Raw genomic sequence first — 18,556 nt, 5'->3', positions numbered from 1 at the left:
AAAACCAAAATTGTATTTGAACATTATCGTTTGAATAAAGCTTCACAAACCAGCGCTGAACTATTTTCACAGCATGATCATGTAATCGTTCAATGGCAGTATGTTTAATGCAAAAGAAATGTACTTCAAAAGGAAACAACTAAAGCCACCACAAAGTGTAAAAAAAAAAATTCTTACCGGCAATACTGTGCCAATGTTAGCACGTAGCATTTGTCTTCAATACAGGCCACACTGTTCACGTCCTGGTGACGGGACGCAAAGATCTCATTCTGGAGAACAAACAAACAAATCATTACCCACCAATACTCAAAATGAAGCATTTGATCAGAGTGAACCTTCACAGTCTGCATTTTTAAATTGGGACTTTGAAAGACTGCATCTTCCACAGTGAACATGAACAATTCTGTGTCACTTCATTTCTAGATGTAAAAACAGATTCACAGGAGGAAGATGTTTTACTCTTTCCTCTGAGCCAAAGCCCTGTTACTGTTCTTACACTGCTGCTCTGATGTGTTTGTTGTTTGTTAGCACAGCCAAGAAATGACAGACTTGATGTGGTTTATTGTTTCTGGAGATTGAATAAAGTGCAAGTTGTTCCTCTGGGAGATTACTGACAACAGGAAGCGAACACAACAGAAGCTGTTCTTCAACATGTGTGTGTGCCTGTGTTTGTGTATATATTCAGACATAATCATCTCTTTGAAACAAGTTGTCAGTCACTGAGTTAATCCAAAATCTCAGAATTCTTCTCTTGAACTGTATCTATTAGAGTTCATCACCTGGGGACCATGAATGTTTGTTCAAATTTGAATGGCAGTCAATCAAAGAGTTGTTGAGATATATCAGTCTGGACTAAAGTGTTGGGGGCGCTCGGCTGTGATTGCCTGAAACAAGCATGCAGCATGCTCTCTTACACACTCCAAATGACAGACGCACAGACAGGGCTGGTAAAAACTGATACGTTTTGATAGTCTGCCCGGCCATAAACATATTTTCTGGGGGCCCACTGGCACTCCGGGATTTGTCCCAGTATGCCTGATGGCCAGTATACCACTGGTGGACAGTATATAAATCATTTTGAGCACCACACAGTCACTGCGAAATGATTTGATTCACTATCACAATTTGATCCATTTGGTCGGATAACATTTTGAAAGTCTAGAAAAGCTGCATGATTAACGGTTAAACGGCCAATGATCAGCATTGTGTGAATCTGTTTGGTAAGGTCTTGAATGTAATGGGTGTTCATTCATATGTAAAGGTTCTGCACAGCATGTTTAAATTAATTTTTTCTGCTAGTTTCAGCTGTCAGTAATAAAATCTAACATGTAATGAAGCATAAATATTACATTTGTACTTAAATGCAATTTAAAATACTTCTGCTGCTTGCCTGCTGATATGAGTACGCACATGAGTAAGCATTTGAGTGACTAGACCTCACTTTCAGGTGCCCAGGAAAAGTAGTCAGAAACAATCTTTTCTGTGGTATTGGTACAAATAGCATTAGCTTCTCACCTCACAATGTACACTAGGGTTTCGTCCCCCCTGTGTGTGTTCTGGACGGTAGTACCAAAACAAACTCATCATCAACTCTCCTGAGTAAAAAGACACAAACACATAGTTACTCATCAAGGCCGTCTTAAACATAAATATAGGGTCGGTTCTTCATCCAGTGTTTATCGAAGCAATTCTGCATTTCCTGTGGGGTAAGTAAACACTGTGTTACTGTTTGTTTCCTACCTGACTCTGGCTCTTCCCACAGAGCTGAGATCTTGGCCACATAAGGCAGAGTCTTTTTCCTAGGTCCAGATTTCAGCAGGACAGTGTCTCTGACCCGAATCAGATCCCCGTCCCTCTGGACTCCCTCGAAACACTTCCTCAGCACCATAGCTTCCTCTCCCTGGGAAAATAAAGGCAACAGGAAATACTGACTCCTCACGCAACTAGAAACTGATAAGCTGTGAGAGGCTGTGGAGTAAAAAGCTGCAGTATGTGATTTGTATTGAGTGATTTTTGTGTCTCGACAGTAATGTGGACAGTCAGTTTGGATGAAATTCAGAAAACAATGAATAAGCCCTGATGTGACAATGATGTGGGTGTGATAAATCATTCCAAACTCTCTTAGGACAGTCAAGTTAAATTACACCAAATTTAATTACAAGCGGCACCATCATGGCTGCATCAAAAACAACAGCATGACTTTATCAACGTACCACAGAGAAAACCTCCTTCTGAAAGGGCAGGCCAACTGGCCGCCAGCCGTTGGTGGTTTTTTGGCGGCCGTTCTTTGGCTGCTTGGCAACCGTTCGCCCTCCGACGCTGGCAGAGCTGAGCTTCTGTTTCTTTTCCCTGTTGAGAGGGCAGACAGCCGAGCTGATGCTGCTGGTGCTGCGCGCGCCAGACCTTGACCCGCTGGGCTGCTTGGCACTCTGCGGACACTCCTTCGCCACCTGCAGTGGAGGCTGTGGTTGGCTGGGGTCGGACAGTGGAGTCTGAACATGGGGCACTGATTGGCCGGCTGGAGGCACAGTGGGAATGGGACAGCCAGTGAGTATTCTTGGGCTGGGACAGATGGGGATGGAGGAGGGGCTGTGATGGTCATTGAGGGTTGATGAATAATCATCTGTGGACCAGAAAAGGCAAGATAATGAAGAAGACAGAGTGACAGTAAAACATGTACACACAGTCCTCTAAAGAGAAGGCCCAGTGAAGAGCAGTGTTTAACAAGCTTACACAATAGACACATAAATGACACTCAATTGTTATCAGTTCTACTGAAGCAGCAGAAAAACAAACAGGGCCTCAATTAAGGTCAATTATAGCTGTACAACACACATGTGTATACACACACACACACACACACACACGTTCTTTTAAGTCACTTATGGGGACATTACATAGACTTGAATTAATTTCCTGGAGACTTATCCTAACCCTGGCCATAACCACTACTTGCCTAACCCTAACTCTCACCTTCACTTACCATTAACCTTCATCACTGACCCAAAATGAGCTTTTGACCCAATTAACTCATATTAAGTCTGACATTTGTCCCTGAAAGTAGCCTAATTCTTCTGACAGAAGTAGTGATGCCTTGAGTAAGACATCTGAATACAGATGGTGATTTAATAGTTTTAGTAGCTATAATTTAAACGCTAGGCACATATACTTTCACACAGGTGTTTTCACTTATACTGACTAATTAGACCTCTGCTCTAGTTGAAGTTGGGTGAAACCTTGCTGGCAATTACACGAGGTCACCAAAATCCATGTACTATAGGCAGTGCTTTTTGTTAAGCTAACATGTCTCCTCATCCTCATCTCATCTCTCAGCTCATCCCAGCGAGGATATGAAAGATGCAAGGAAGAGACAAGAGGACGGAGGAATTTAATTCCTTAAACAGGATGTCCTTGCTCACTCCAACATCATCCTGAGGATATGGCAAATACTCATGATGTACAGCACCTCAATTGCCAAATATGTATAAGTCAGCTATTAATATAGAAAATATTACAGTTTCAACTCTAAAGTTACACTTAACATTCATGTACAGTTAATTAGCACTACAAACTCTTACTTAATAATTCTACATTGTGATAGGTGGAAGGAAAACACCTGATAACTGCTCCAATTTCTATCATTTGATTATAGAGCTATAGCAGTGTCTGGCTGACACAAATGTAAATGGATTTGAGTAATTAAATCTGTTAATTACTGAAAGAACACAACTGATGAAAAAGGGCAATAAAAACAACTGTAGCCTGCAGAGTATATTTAAATCACATATTACTTATTTAGTTTGTGAGAATATGATGTCCTTTTTGGGTTCAGGATGATATTACATGAGACATGCAGCTGTGAAGTACTCTAGGCAAAAAAAAAGTCAAGAGAGTCTGCTGTGATTGATTCATGATTCAGTCATTTATATTTTATGAATAAATATAAAAAGCTGTTGTTGATGCCATCATTGTTCCACAGGTAGTTTTCCTGATCTGCTGTATTACAACAGCCCGACTATTTACTGTCCTGTCAGATCAGCTGACCAATCAATAAACCTCATTGATTAAAGGAGGTGTTGTAGTCTGGTAAAAATCTTCCAGGCAACACCTGTGGTTCCTCGCTCTGAGCTCCTCCATGAACTTCCTCTCTCCCTGCCCCTTTTTCTCCTCCAGGTGCATTTAAGAGATTGGAGGATGATGGTGAGGGGGACCGACTTCTGGGTCACAGCCGGAAAACAGAGGAGAGAGGATGCGAGGAAGCATAGAGTTGGCATAATGAAAAATAACGAAGGTGTAGGTTGTTCTATCCCAACAGGTGTAACGAAATCAACAGAGGGAGTGAGGGAGGTGTCAGACCTAATCTGTACTCGCCCACACAATCCCAGAGGTGACAATAACTTGTCACAGTAGGAAAAGCACAGGTGTTTTTATTAATAACATTATGGCTCAGTTCTAGTGACAGGGAGCCAGCATGCACACTACCAGGACCCTGAAACTGAAGCAGCTAAATGGAATTCAGCCATCATTAACTTCATTATTTACGCCTGTACTTTTTCTTCCTGTGACACATCAAAATGGAGTCTGTGAAAATAGCCTTTTGCTGTGTACGGCCTTTAAAGCTATACAACCGTTCCTCCCTTGTGTTAAGTAAGGAATGACTGACTTCATTTGTAAAGACTTCCACTGACATAAAGGCTGACAGTCTGACATTCGCTCTTGTACACAAAAGTGAAGCGCCTGAACCCTCACAGCCTGACCTGATTTTGACTGTTGGAGACCACAGAAAGAAAGAGAGGAAGAGAGAGGAAGAGAGAGAGAGAGAGAGAGAGAGAGAGAGAGAGAGAGAGGGAGAGTGAGAGTGAGAGTGTGTGTGTTCATGTTTAATTAGTACAGTCTTGAGGTCATGTTCAGGTGTTGTTAACCACGCACCCTCCCCATCATACAGCACAGACACTCACATACACACGCTATTACACCACAGAGTTTTCCTGTTCTGCTTCACATCTGACTTGAGCTCAGTCACTAACTGCTGACACTCATACAATCAGCTCATTAGGTTTCAAATGCACAGGCCTTGTTTTCATTGTCCCGCAGCTGGTATTGAAAGTGGAGACAAAAGAGGTCTTGTCCTTATCTGATATTTTTTTTGGTTACTTCCCACTGAAGTGACATTCCAAAATGGGAGATAAAAAAAGGTTTTCTCAGCGCATTGTACTGCTTTGGCATATGGATTAGGGAAGGTCACAGAATAACATAATAACCTACAGTGTGCTCATGAACATTTAATACTTAAACTTATTAGGTAATCCTATTGTCTTAATCAGCCTTTCTGATCAGCCCCATGATCTCTGGTCTTCACCACCTGACAAAACAGTTTGGACAGTATAACTGCACTCCATGCAGTGCAGTTATACTGTATAAGCAAACACTGCAGGCTTCTTCTACTACAATATGCACAAGTCTATATATTCCAAGAGCTGACACACACATGTAATGCCTATCAGTCTTTACATTATGAGATAAGATAAGATTGTTTGCCTTCATCTGGCAGGAAAGCAAAAAGGATAGCATGCAACAAAGGTCCCTTATTGGAATCAAACTGGGGTCGTTGTAATTGTAAGCATTGTAGACAACTGTCTGAACTTAGCTAGATAGCTAACATGAGCAAGATAGCAAACCACAAGATTACCACCAATATTAACCAAACTTTTAATGTGTAATGTAAATATAAATAAAATAGTGACACATTTGGAAATGTTACGAGTAATGCTGCAGGCAACAAGCAATAGTGAGAGATAGGGTCAAAATCTATCAAAATATGCTGAGGCAACTCCTAGGGTAACAGTTTAACATCGGAAGTTGCCCATAATATTGCTTTGTCTATGGCTATCCTTGGGTTACGGATCCTTTGGGCGATATTTTAGCCAATATTATGTAAGAGCAGATATCTCAACACTGTAGCACTTATTATGGTAATTTCTTGTGGAACAGATACATTATACATGATATATTTCCCCTACAATTCAATTTAATTCCTGTTAACAGCCATATCAAGTGGCCCAAAAAGCTACCTTAATGTCTGTTGTTAAGTCAATATTGCTTTACTTTCTGTAATATAATATTGTCTTCAGAAGTCCAATATGAAAGTTTACACTGCTAATACAACTTTATTATGACGATGATGATATTAAAATATGTCTGCTTTTGCAATTTTTGAAAAAATTGCAACAGGGCTCTCTGTGATGACTGTGGTGTGTCAGGCTACTCAAACACACACCCTTTGATCATTCAATAAAGAAAGACGGTAACAAACACACTTGTATCCTATTGCACCTATTGTTGAGGTACATGAGGAAGTTGTCAGTGCATACGTGCCAACAAAGACAGATAACTGTGTAACTCATCTTGGTAATTTCTGAAAAAAACACTTATAATACATTTCTAGATGTTCCCAAAACAGTAATCCTAGTTAAATCAACTTTGTGTGTGCTTACCTCTTTTGATGCCATGGTTACATTTGGTACAGTCTGCAGGGCTGAAGGAGCACCCTCCTCTAGCAATGGCTGGAATCACACTGGTATAGGCGGAGTAGCCATTGATCCTGCAGGGCTCTCCGTAGCACGCCTCCACTGAGCTGCAGCAGTATACTGGATGAGAAATCCCTGAGGGCTGCGGACCAGAGCTGGGGAGCAGCTTGGGTCTCTTGCCACTCCTTGGGCATAAAGCAAGGGGTGGTATGGAGGAGGGGGAGGTGTCCGGGCGGCTGAAGTGAACACAGTAGCTAGGGAAACAGGTGTATGAGTGTGGGCTGATGGTTATGGCTGCTGGGTGGGATACAGAGTGGGGGGACTGGAGATGGTGGTGATGATGATGATGGTGATGGTGGTGGTGGTGGAACACCTCGGACACAGAGCCGTCCTCGGGTTCCTTGAAGGTCTTGTCCTCCAGGAAGAGGGCCAGTCTATGACAGTACTCGACACACCTCTCCTGGGAGCAGCAGTAGCAGGAAGACACCTCGGTCTCTACCTGCTCCTCTTTGATTGTTTTTAAGGAGAATCCCAGCGTGGAGCCATGGTGCAGTGCATGTTTGAGACACTCCTGCCCCCCTGAGGCACCTTTCCACTCTGGATCCAAAGCCTTTGTCCTACATAAACTACAGCATCCCTGGACACTAGAGCCCAGCTGGGAATGGACCGGATCCTCTGTACCCTGTTTTCTGTGCTTAAGTTGCTCGTCATGTTTTGGATGTGTTGTTCTTTTGGTCTGTGTAGTTCCTCCACACACAGGCTTACCACTAATCTCATCCTGAGTCAAAGCTGTAGATTCACTTTCACTCACTTTCTTGGACTCTGGCTTTTTTTGCCTCTTGGTCCCGTACTGGGCACTGGTGAGTTTGAGCAGTGCTGCAGCAGTGAGGCCTGCCTGACGCCGAGGCGTTGGCGCAAACAAACTCAGCCAGTCAATGTTCTGAGCCTCCGCTGCTGACCGCTTCTGTTTTTTGGGTCTTTCTTTGACATCTGCTTTAACTCTCGGAGGAACCTTTTTGGTTTTATGATCTCTATGTTCCTTTTTAGTCAAAGTGTCTTTAGTTGAATCTTCAGTGGAAATCTGCTGTTTCTTCATGAGATGTGATGTGAGAGACTTGTTTCCGTAGAGCAGCAAGCTATTGACAGCCTCAGCATTAAGAGAGGCCATTCTCCGCATGCGTGGCTCAAGGACGGGTGTGGGCAACATGAGTAAGGCGCCAGATTGGTTGATTTTTGGTTCCAGTGCGTGCTGATTGGCTGTGGAAGTTTTCTTGAGTCCAGATTTACCACATTTGGTCTTTCTTTGAGTGGAGCTGGAGTGGAGCTTCTTTTTGACTTTAACAGTCTTTTGTTTCCCAGTTTTTGGTACGTCCTTTCCTTTGCCCACAACCCCTTTCTCCTCCAGACGGGTTAGCAGGACACAGCAGTCCAGTGCTTCGCCATCGCTAACTGTCAATGTCTTCTTCTTCTTCTGTCTGTGTGATTCTTTCTTATCTTTCTGTTTCTTTCCTCTCAGCTCATTCTTTCTCTCTTTCCCTTTCTTTAAACCGCCTCCTTTTTCCTTGCTTCCCTTCTCCCTCCGGGGCATCCCACCTTTCACTGGCTGGTTCTGCTGAGCTTTCACCATGATCTAGTCCTGGAGCAGGTCCACCACCTCTTCATCCACGAGGTCCTACGATGGTGTGTTTGAGCTCAGAGAGGCCCTTCAGCGAGCATCATCATGGATCATCACTTGGGTCCATACACTCCCTAGAGAGAGACAAGAGTAGACATTTAACTTTTAAGCTCAAGCCACACATAGACCCCCCCCCCCCCCTTGCCTGCAATCTTTATGTGAGTGTGACTTAATGTAAGAGACAGGATCAGACAGGATCTTCTGATGCATTATTTAACAACCGGTTTTACTTAGTTTGCTGTCAGTTTCCAGGTCCCTGAGGCTTATGACCACTTAGACAACCCTTCTCCTTAACATGCAAATACTCTGCACACACAGGATGGTGAAGAAATTGAGATAAAAAGTACATTATATTATATCAGTTTATAGATTTAAGCCTGAGGCTGTATGCACTCCTTTCTCCAATGTGTCAGTACTTTTGCAGTTATTTAAAATCTGCAGTTAGAACACTTAGCTCACAGTATATTAATTGTTCTGTATTCTAGTTGTTTTAATTTAGGATTACAGCCAAATAATAATAAAATCACTGCCTTTTCATCCTTTGTATCACTACAGAACATTCTCAGCTCATTGAACCCATATTGAAGCAGATTAATGACTCACACAATCCTCTAGGAGCCCAACATTACAAGTATTCACCCACTCACAGCGAAAACACAGAAGAACAAAACCAGATCGGCCATTTAGGTGATGTGTTTAATGTTCAATATGATGGATGCTTTAAGAAGTGATATGGATCTTTATGCCACACCAATTTCCCTTTAGCCATGGCTTCAGTCTACAATGAGTGGTTTGGTGTAACCAAAGAGTATGTAATTAGATTAAACATGAAAAGGCCGCTTCACTGCACAGGAGAACATATTTCAATCATCTACAAGGTCAAAGGGGGGCACAAACTATTTTAAATCACTGTGTAATATGAAATTCAACAACAAATATGGTGAAATGATTCCTTAATTGATCCTTATTCCACCCATATTGATGGCACATGAGCTTCTTCAGTTTCCATGTCAACAGGCTGGTACTGGATACATCAAAGCATCTCCAACAACTTCATCATAAAAGATGCATAACAGGATACAATCTCCTGTAATTAACATGTTTTCCTGTTCTCCCAGTACAAGAAAAAATACCTCACCTCCAAGAACTAAGTTGATTCTTGAGCCAGGAAACCTTGTTCAGTGATCGATTAGTTATCACTGAACAAAGAGTAACAAAATATAAATTGGCAACTTTGATAATTATTAATTATTTAAGTCAATTACCAACCAAAAATGACAAACGTTGTTTAAGGATTTGCTGCTTCTAGCTGTTATATATTCTATATTTTATATCTTTGTATTTTGGATTGAGGAAAAAAGCATGTGAAGACATCACTTTGTGCTCCTGGAAATTGTAACAGGCGTTTTTTTTTTTTTTAATTTTCAAACATTTTAACAATGAATTAATGTGAAGAAGAACTATTCTTTCAAGTTGTAGCTGTCAAGAAATCTCATGTGTTTCTGTTCATTCTTCCTGCACCTGTCAACTTCATTTTTAAAAGTGGTATTAAATTACATTTCCTATGTTGGACTGACAAGACAGACCTCTTGTGCTGTGCTTTAAGTCTATCAAACAAATGAAGTTGAGCAGAAATGATGACACCATGTGAGTATAAATGACAGAGAAAGCTGGGATTTACTGTGATAAATGCAAAGATGTGACCTTGAAAGGCAGAGAGTATGGAAACCTCATCGACAAATTATGTTATACCGACATCCTCTATTTTATTTTCACTGAGAATGCCTCAACCCACATATAAAATCCCACTTTGATGTAAGAAAAATAGGTTTTATCTGCAATGATACTTTATGAGAGGTACATAGCCTTTATTAACTGGACAGTTGGGTCAAATGTCCAGAAATATTACTCTAAAAATCCCAAATCCCAAATCCCAAAGATGTCTCCCAGCAGAATCTCTTGGTTGTAGACTACAATTAACAATAATGGAATGCAGCTGAAGGATAAGTGCAAAGCTTTTACAAGTTCACTGTAACAATATTTATGACATTACAGATGTTTGCTTTCTATAAATCAAATTAGTACATCACATGCTGTAATCTTTTTTTGTACCCATTGTTGCAACTGGGTTTAAAATGATTGTGGAGCAGCAGTGTGCGATGACAAATGTGACAAAAATCTCACGCTCTACATCCCAATGCTCACATCTGTTTGCACTGTACCATAAGTTTCCGTAGGTTTGAAAAGATATGATCTTGGTAACCACCAAGCAATATGCGCCTTAAAGAGAATAATGACTTGTTTTGACTGAAAGATGCAAATTCGGCTAGAAAAACTGTTTCCGCACTGCATAATAATAACAACGGGATCTTTTAATCAACAGCTCAGGAATTCACACAACTTCACCTTGTTGCTGAATATGCAAGAAATCTATTCTTTTACTATGACAACTTGCTATCATGTGACGTCTAATGAAGGGCTGAAAAAAACAAAACAAAGTGTGGCTCTTGTTGAAGTTCTCCAAAAAACAGAGAGTGAGGAGTTTTATTCTGCTCCTCTAGGATTTTTTGGGTGTATGTCACTAACAATATTCATCGTGTGTAATATATCCTCCACAAAAATGCTGGAAACATCTAGAGGATGTTTCTAAAAACTGAATATATTTTGACTCTAATCCTTCTCAACGTTTGGAATCAGCAGGAATTCTTTACTTTCATGTAAGCTGTCTGATCTGTTGCAGCATTTCTCATAAAATTGAGAACATACCAAGAGTTGAGCGGTACTGAAAACACACTTTGACTCCACGGTGGACAGAACTCTTCGGCTGGACGTCTTCAAACCGTCTCAGAGCTCAGTTTGCCCTTACTGCCGAATGACTCAGTGAACCGTGAAATGCAATCCATGACAGAGAAATTTAATTTCCAGATAACAAGAGGACAAAAGGAGCCTCGCATTGAGTTTCTGTCTGTGGATATCAAATCAAGTTGCTTCATTTGAATAAGACAAGCATGCACAATGGAAGGAAAGGAGCTCACTGAAGAGCAGCATCATTATTTCCCCTCAGCTAGACCTTTACCACAACGACCGCAACCAATAACACCATAGATTTTTGGCTAAAATTAATACAGTGGTCATATATTTGCTTGTTTTTTTCATACTGTTTAGAATCTAAACCAGTGTGCTGTGTAAGTGTTTTTCACACTGAGCCTAACATACATAGCCACATGCACACACACACACACATACGCTGCTTTGAGATTTATTTTAAGCTTCTGATAATAATATAGTTTAGAAATATACTCTTCTTTTCCAGTTTCTCTATTTCCATACGCATTTCTTGGGACAAACACTTTCTGTTTTCTCCTACAGGTGTGCAAGAAATGACAATAACATCTCAGAGGCTTCATTTTGTTATTTTAAACAGTACTCAACACGACCTACTCAACTTTCTTTTTTCTTGTGAAATTCTGGCTAATTTGACTCATTCAGGCCTCTAAACAGGATTCAAATGATACAAAGTGAGAACATAAAATCACTTATCTTTGACTGATCAAAAAACACATTACACCTGTGATGAGCTGTCACACATGTAGACATGACTAGGTTTTAAGACAAACAGGTCAGAAATAGTTGGGAACCAGTGATGTACAGTAGAACATTTTTGGAGTGTAACCCCTTAAAATAAGGCAATGCCAATTTGTGAACCCTCATCGTAGATTTTTAGAGCCCTGAAGGAGTGAAAAAGCAACCCAAAAAGAGAGAAAAGTTGAATAAAATAAGCATCATCTTACATAAAAGAGAGAATGTATATTTCTTATCCCCGTTTTTACCTTGTGACCCTTCAGACTACCCTGCGACTCCATGCTGATCCCAAACCACTGATTCAGGAGATCACACCAACACATTATTTCTACTCACAACCTTCCTACAACAATCAGGATATAATAAAAGTAGACATATAAAGCTTGTTTAAGAATACTATTGTGCTGTGAATTTCTCTGTCTCCTCCTGATTAACTGAATGTAATTTCATGCCACACAGAAGAGGAGGTGGTGGAGCTGACTGGCTGCCACACAGACTCATTCAGAAGAAGGACATGGTGTAGAGCTGTCATCATGAGAGAGAAAAAGCCCTGAGGCAGGATAGCTCTCAGGCATCTCAGCTGCTGTGTGTGCAGCTTCTCTAACACACACACACACACACACACACACACACACACACTTTTCCTTGAGCAAATAATCAGTAGTCCTACACCACCAACAACACTATAATCATCCTTCACCACCATCCTCCACCTCCATGCAGGTTGAGGCACCAGCAGCAGTTATACACACATACATACACACCCACCCACCCACCCACACAATTAGCAGTATTATAATAAGCGCGGGGAGGGGGGGGGGGTTGCAATTAAGGGCAGCGTTATGCATATATTGTAAAGAAGCAAGGTTTGTGGAAACAGACTCGCCTCCAGGAGCTTGTAGTTTGCCATGGATGGTGGACAGTGTTAATGTGACAGCATGCCGTAGCAGGAGTGCAGGCTGTGATATCTATCAAAGTCCGAAAAAAAATCTCCTCAGCAGGGGGGGGTGGAGGGGGGCGCGAGTCAAAAACACCCGAGCATCCGCGATCAATCGTGGGGAGTGGGTTTGAAGCGGGCTGCTAGTTAATATCAATATCATGAAGAGAGCTCGTGTTACAGCCGACCCACCGACCCTATCATCTCCAACTGTGACGGGAATTACAGCCGCGGATTCATCATTACCTTGCGTGTCCCGTCGGGAATGAAGAGAGAGCGAGAGAGGATTTAAAAAAAAAAGGAAATAAAATTAAATAAAATCCCGTCCTGTTTTTCTTTTGGTCAGTCTCGAGCTCCGTGTGTCGACCTGGGGAGCGATCCGCGGACCGAGCAGTCCACAGTAGCCGGAGACATGGTGAACAAAATCGGTGAGCGGTGACCTACTTCCGAAGTGGCAGCATGCTGGAGATAATATTCATGCGCTGCCTGCGTTCACATTTCGCCGTTGCACCGGGACATCCCTCTGTCTGTAACGCGAAATCGTGTTCCCGGCATAGTCCTGCAGGAACTAAACTAGCTGAAATTATCTAATGGGGATTTTTCCACACTTCACACTATGTTTAATCCCTAATAGAAAAGGCGCTTGTATTTCCTCCTCCTGCACCGTGTTCTATAATATCGCTTTTTATGAGAGGAAAGTAAGCTCTATTTTAGTGTTGAGAACAGAAACACCCCGCTGGAAAATACCAAACTTCCTTCAATAGGCTATACAATTCACTCCTTAAAAAAACAAAACAAGTGATCATCTGGGAGATGTGTAATGAAAAATTAATTTTGCCCCTAAAATAAGCTCCACGCACATGGAAAATCAGGAGAAATGCAGGGAAGTGTGTGTTATTTAAGCATCCTGTTTACACTTCACATAAACCTTTCACCTGTATATAGACACTGTATGTTGCTGTCCATGTGTATTTATTTTTTCCACCCATTAGCTTTTAGATAATAGTTATATTTATGTTTAGTTATCTTTGTTCAGCTTGTTGTCCTTGTGTGTCTTTCTGAAGATTGTTGTGTGTGAGCCACAAGACACCACAGTCAAATTCTTTGTATGTTTTAACATACTTGGCCAATGAAGCTGATTCTGATAAAGCAGAGTTAATATCTAACAAGTTCATACTGAAATACTGTTAAAAAAAACCTAAAAATAAACAAACAACTACTGATTCACTATAAACTCACTGCATATATAAAGCACAGTATGCTCCTATATGTATATAGTTAAGAGTAACATCAATATGATTCAGTATATAGCTGCACTTATTAGTTATATAGTTAATTTCAATAGAAAGATATCAGCAGTAACATAATCAATTAAATTTATTTTTGAAGCAAGAATTACAAAATGTAATTGTTCCTTTTATGCTTTTACATACTTGGACAATAAAACTGATTGTGACTTTGATAAAGCAGAATGAATTTGAATTTTGAATCCATACTGAAATAATAATAACAAACAAAGCCTAATTGATTCACTAAACTCAGTGTGTAGCTATGAAGTCAGTAAGTCCCTATATGTGAACAGTTTGCAGTAATACACATGTAGTCTGTGAAATGAGATGCCACACACAGGACAGAATGACTTCAGGGGTTCCTGTGGGTTAGATTTCATTGTTGACCACATTTACAACAGGTCATTTTAATAGAATGTGTTAAGAGCTACTGAGTCCTGTTACAGAGCGGCTTATGTGCTTTCACAGTTTATTGCACCGTTTATTTAGAAGAAAAACAAAAAGAAGAAAAACACAGAAAACTAAACATGGCAATGGGCTAGAATTATCAACAAATAACATAGCATAATACCTGATACAGTAAATACATATCTAACAGCCATAAACCTGCAAAGATAACCGGGGAACGTACAATGTATAATTGTAAAGGACACTCATGTTCCAAAACGTTTCACCAAACCCACAAGGAACTTCACTGAGATTGCATAACTCAATACTGTTGTTTCTATTCAAACAAACTTCAAATCTATTTAAAACTAATTTAAAAGTAGAATAGCAGAGAACACAGCAGTCGATGGCTGGCACTAAAATTCCAGTACATGAATTCCAGTAAATCCAACCATCCCATTAAAACATCACCAGATAACATTGTTTAACTATTTGTACAGGAACATTTTATAAGATATGTGTATATTTACCTACAACTTTACACAACAGAGTCACACCACTCTGTAAATCTCCAGGTTGTTTGCAGTTGTGTCTACATGGTAACCCTAGATTTGCTGTTTTATGGTGTGACAACACTGTGGTTAAAGTCTGGTTTGGGTTAAAATGATCACTTGAAACATGGTGCGGGTTAAACTTACAACTATTACAAATCTTCACAAATCTAGGGTTACCACCTAGACATGACCTTTGCACTCACGTGTATGAATGTATCTATTGGACCTATTTGCTTGTACATAATTGTGATGTTTATAATGAATTATCTTTGTTTGGCTTGTTGTCCTTGTTTATCTATCTGAAGATTGTTGTGTAAATGTAAAGAGCCAGTAGAAAACGACGTCAAACACAGTGTGTAAAAGCACAGTGTGTAAAGCACAGTAAGGCCCTATGTATACAGTTAACACTATTCACTATATAGCTGCAATTATTGTTTGTTAGTTGATTAGTCGGTCAACAGAAACCTGTCAGCAACATTACTGATAATAAATTAATCTTTACAGTATTTTTCTGAAGCAAAAATGGCAAAAATGTACTTTAAACTGAATATCTCAACACTTTCGTATGTTACACACACTTAATGACATCACACTGGACATTTTTTACTACCTGCTGACACCTTATAGACTAAGTGAATGGATTCATTGAGAAAACAACTGGTAGGTTAATCAATAACGACAAGACTTGTTAGTAGAAGCTCTGAATAGACACTATAAAATATGATCATTTCATTACTCAACATCATTATAAACTAACACTTTGCAGTGTAACAGTGACATTGTTAAATAGAAGATCACTGTCAACTCACTAATGAGTGTTCCATAATATAAATCCTTAAAGGTGTACACCAGTGATTTTTTTCATCCGGATTGATGACAGCAGATAAAAGAAGCGTGCATCCTTCTTGATTAGACTCATTTACAGTATATCCTCTTCTCTTAATGATACACAAAATCTAATAATGTCAGTGAGTGGCTGCTCATCATTTATTACTTTACTCCTTGAGTAAACACAGATAAGATCAGCTTGTTACGACACGCACACACACACACACAAAACACACATTGTCAGTGGTGACCGCTCGGATTAATTTACAGTACAGGAAAACTTCAATATCTGAGCCAAACAGTAGCTTCAAATCTTTTAACAACAAACTGTTTGGAAAGTCAGCATGTTATCAGGTTAGCATGTAGTCAAAATCAACCTTAATTGGGATAAATGCTGATCATCCTCATCAATATCAGCTTTACAGTAAGTAATTCACAGTTGTAAATGAGCTGAATGTGTTAAGTTAATGAGGCATGAGCACTGAGGGAGTATAGACTGCTGAGAGCTGACCTGTACTGCAATAAACACACCGCAGAGAGATGCAAGACAATGACCTGCAGGACTAAATGCTTCCTATAAGCAGGACTCACAGTGATAAGAAGACAGAAGCACTTCTTACATCTAAATTATTGCCAAAAAGCAAATACTATTTAAAATCTCTCACAATATCAAATCAGATTTTTTTTTATAAATGAAAAATTAAGAGCACCAATTTGAATGTTATGGTGGGTTTTTTTTTTTTTTTTGAGTGGCAGTTTCTTTTTTAACCTTGGTATTTGGACTCATAATGCCATCCAGTCAACTGAAAAAATGACAATTGCACAACAGAAATGTGATTCTGAAAATGATGGATATCGAGACACTTTCATGCGGGCTGAATATGATACTTATTGTGCACATATCTCAAGCATTTATGAGATATTTAATACTTCCTTCATCCAACATTAAAATATATTTTTAAGCTACTTAGGGACAAATAAGCTTAATTTCACATGGCCAAGTGGTTAGTATGCAGTACAGCTGCCTTTTTACACAGACATGGAGCAGCATTAACATTCATTTAGAGTCATGTTTCTGGCCACCTGGTGACTGTAAGTCCAATATTGACTCTCCTTTTACCTCTAGTTTGCTCCCCATCAGGGAAATATCTATCTGTCTAGCTGCTAAATCCTCCTATTTGTTCATTAGTTACCAGCTAACTGATCAGAATGATGAGAAAGTTTCCTTCACATTACAAACAGCAATTTAAACTGTTGTCATTTTAAAAATATTGTCAGCTTTAATGACACATTTTCTACAGAAATAACACATTTATGGTTTGTCGTACTTCGGTCATTGTGGGATTTGTGTAGCCTGGGTATATCCATGCTCTCTTCCAGCAACATTCCACTTCGCTCAGAAAGTTAGTATGGCCACCAAGACAACATTTTCGCCTGAGACAGGGAACCGGGGGAGGCGGGCTCAAGGCGATGACAACCGCAGAGCGACTCTGTTTACATCCAGCATGGCGACCACGGAGGTGCAACAACTGTTTGAAGCAGCAATAGATTGTGTGCTAAATACATTGGAAGGCAAGTTCACTTTGAAAATAGAACAAAAACTTGCGCTGAATGATTTTTCCTTCATAAAAAGGAAGTGTTCATGCTGCTCCCTACAGGCTCTGAATACGTCATCGTGTATTGTTGATATGATTGGCTGTAAGTTTGTCCAGTAGCGTACAGAAGCATTTGATCGACATTCATTGATCCCGCCTCAAATACGAGGAAATGAACGGCTCCTCGCCAGACCCTACCTCAATCGTGGTAGGGTCTGGCGTTAGCCAGGCTAGGATTTGTGATCATTTCCTGATAAAAGTGAGTGTATGCATTATTCACTAAATACTTCTAGCATGCAACTACAAACTAAAGTGTATTTTCTTTGCCTTGGGCTCACTTTAAAAACTACATTTGTTCTAGCAAATCAACAGTTGTATGGTCCTTCGTTGTCTTAATATGTTCCTCAGACCAGGGCTAGGCAATATATCGATATTATTTTGACATCGTGATATGAGACTATATATCGTCTTAGAATTTGGATATCGTAATATCGTGAATAATGCATACATATCGTGATACGACGAGTGTTTTCCTGGTTTTAAAGGCTGCATTTCCAGCCTACCAGACTGTTCTAGCTGTTCAATTACCTGCCTTTACCCACTTTGTCATTATATCTAAATTACTGATGATTATTTATCAAAATTTCATTGTGTAAAGATTTTGTGAAAGCACCAATAGTCATCCCTACAATATTGTTGCAATATCGATATTCAGGTATTTGGTCATATATATTGTGATATTTGATTTTATCTATATTAACCAGCCTTGCCTCAGACATAAACAAAGTTATCTACATTAGCTCACACCCCCATTTGACAAGATCTCTCTTCAGAAGCTCATCTGAGGAGACATTTGCCAAAGATGATGAATTCTTCAAACTGAAGGTATAGAGATAGGAGTGAAATAACGCTGTACTTATATTGATCCCTTTTCTGCCTCTGCCTGAAAAGTCAGAGCTCCTATTCTGCTACAGACCAGCCACCCTCAAGCTGCCCGAGGTTCAGTTCAGTTCTGCTCACTTGGACTAAAAGAGTTGTTATATAAAGAGACAAGTTTACAAGCTGCACCTTTGACAAAAGAACATAAACGGCTGCCATGTGAGTTCTGCTCAATCATTTTAAAAGATGTTAGACATATGATCACATCTTATGGAGGCTAGTGTTAGTTAGCATACTTAAGCT

General features: G+C 40.0%; 1 protein-coding gene across 1 annotated transcript in view; it reads right to left on the bottom strand.

Annotated features, from left to right (window-relative positions):
* Window positions 1-18,556, bottom strand: part of bahd1 (bromo adjacent homology domain containing 1) — a 31,024-nt gene that overhangs the window by 4,850 nt on the left and 7,618 nt on the right. Inside the window, exons 2-6 of the mRNA XM_053336318.1 lie at window positions 6,495-8,276; window positions 2,214-2,623; window positions 1,741-1,900; window positions 1,516-1,595; window positions 178-269 (exon numbers count right to left, since the gene is read on the bottom strand). Of these exons, the coding sequence (XP_053192293.1) occupies window positions 178-269; window positions 1,516-1,595; window positions 1,741-1,900; window positions 2,214-2,623; window positions 6,495-8,154 (2,402 nt within the window). The 5' untranslated portion in view covers window positions 8,155-8,276. The remainder of the gene's footprint in view (window positions 1-177; window positions 270-1,515; window positions 1,596-1,740; window positions 1,901-2,213; window positions 2,624-6,494; window positions 8,277-18,556) is intronic.

This window comes from Scomber japonicus, chromosome 16 (assembly GCF_027409825.1).
Source record: "Scomber japonicus isolate fScoJap1 chromosome 16, fScoJap1.pri, whole genome shotgun sequence".
Taxonomy (NCBI): domain Eukaryota; kingdom Metazoa; phylum Chordata; class Actinopteri; order Scombriformes; family Scombridae; genus Scomber; species Scomber japonicus.
Note: the sequence above shows the minus strand (reverse complement) of the source record. Positions and strands in the feature narration are given on the sequence as shown.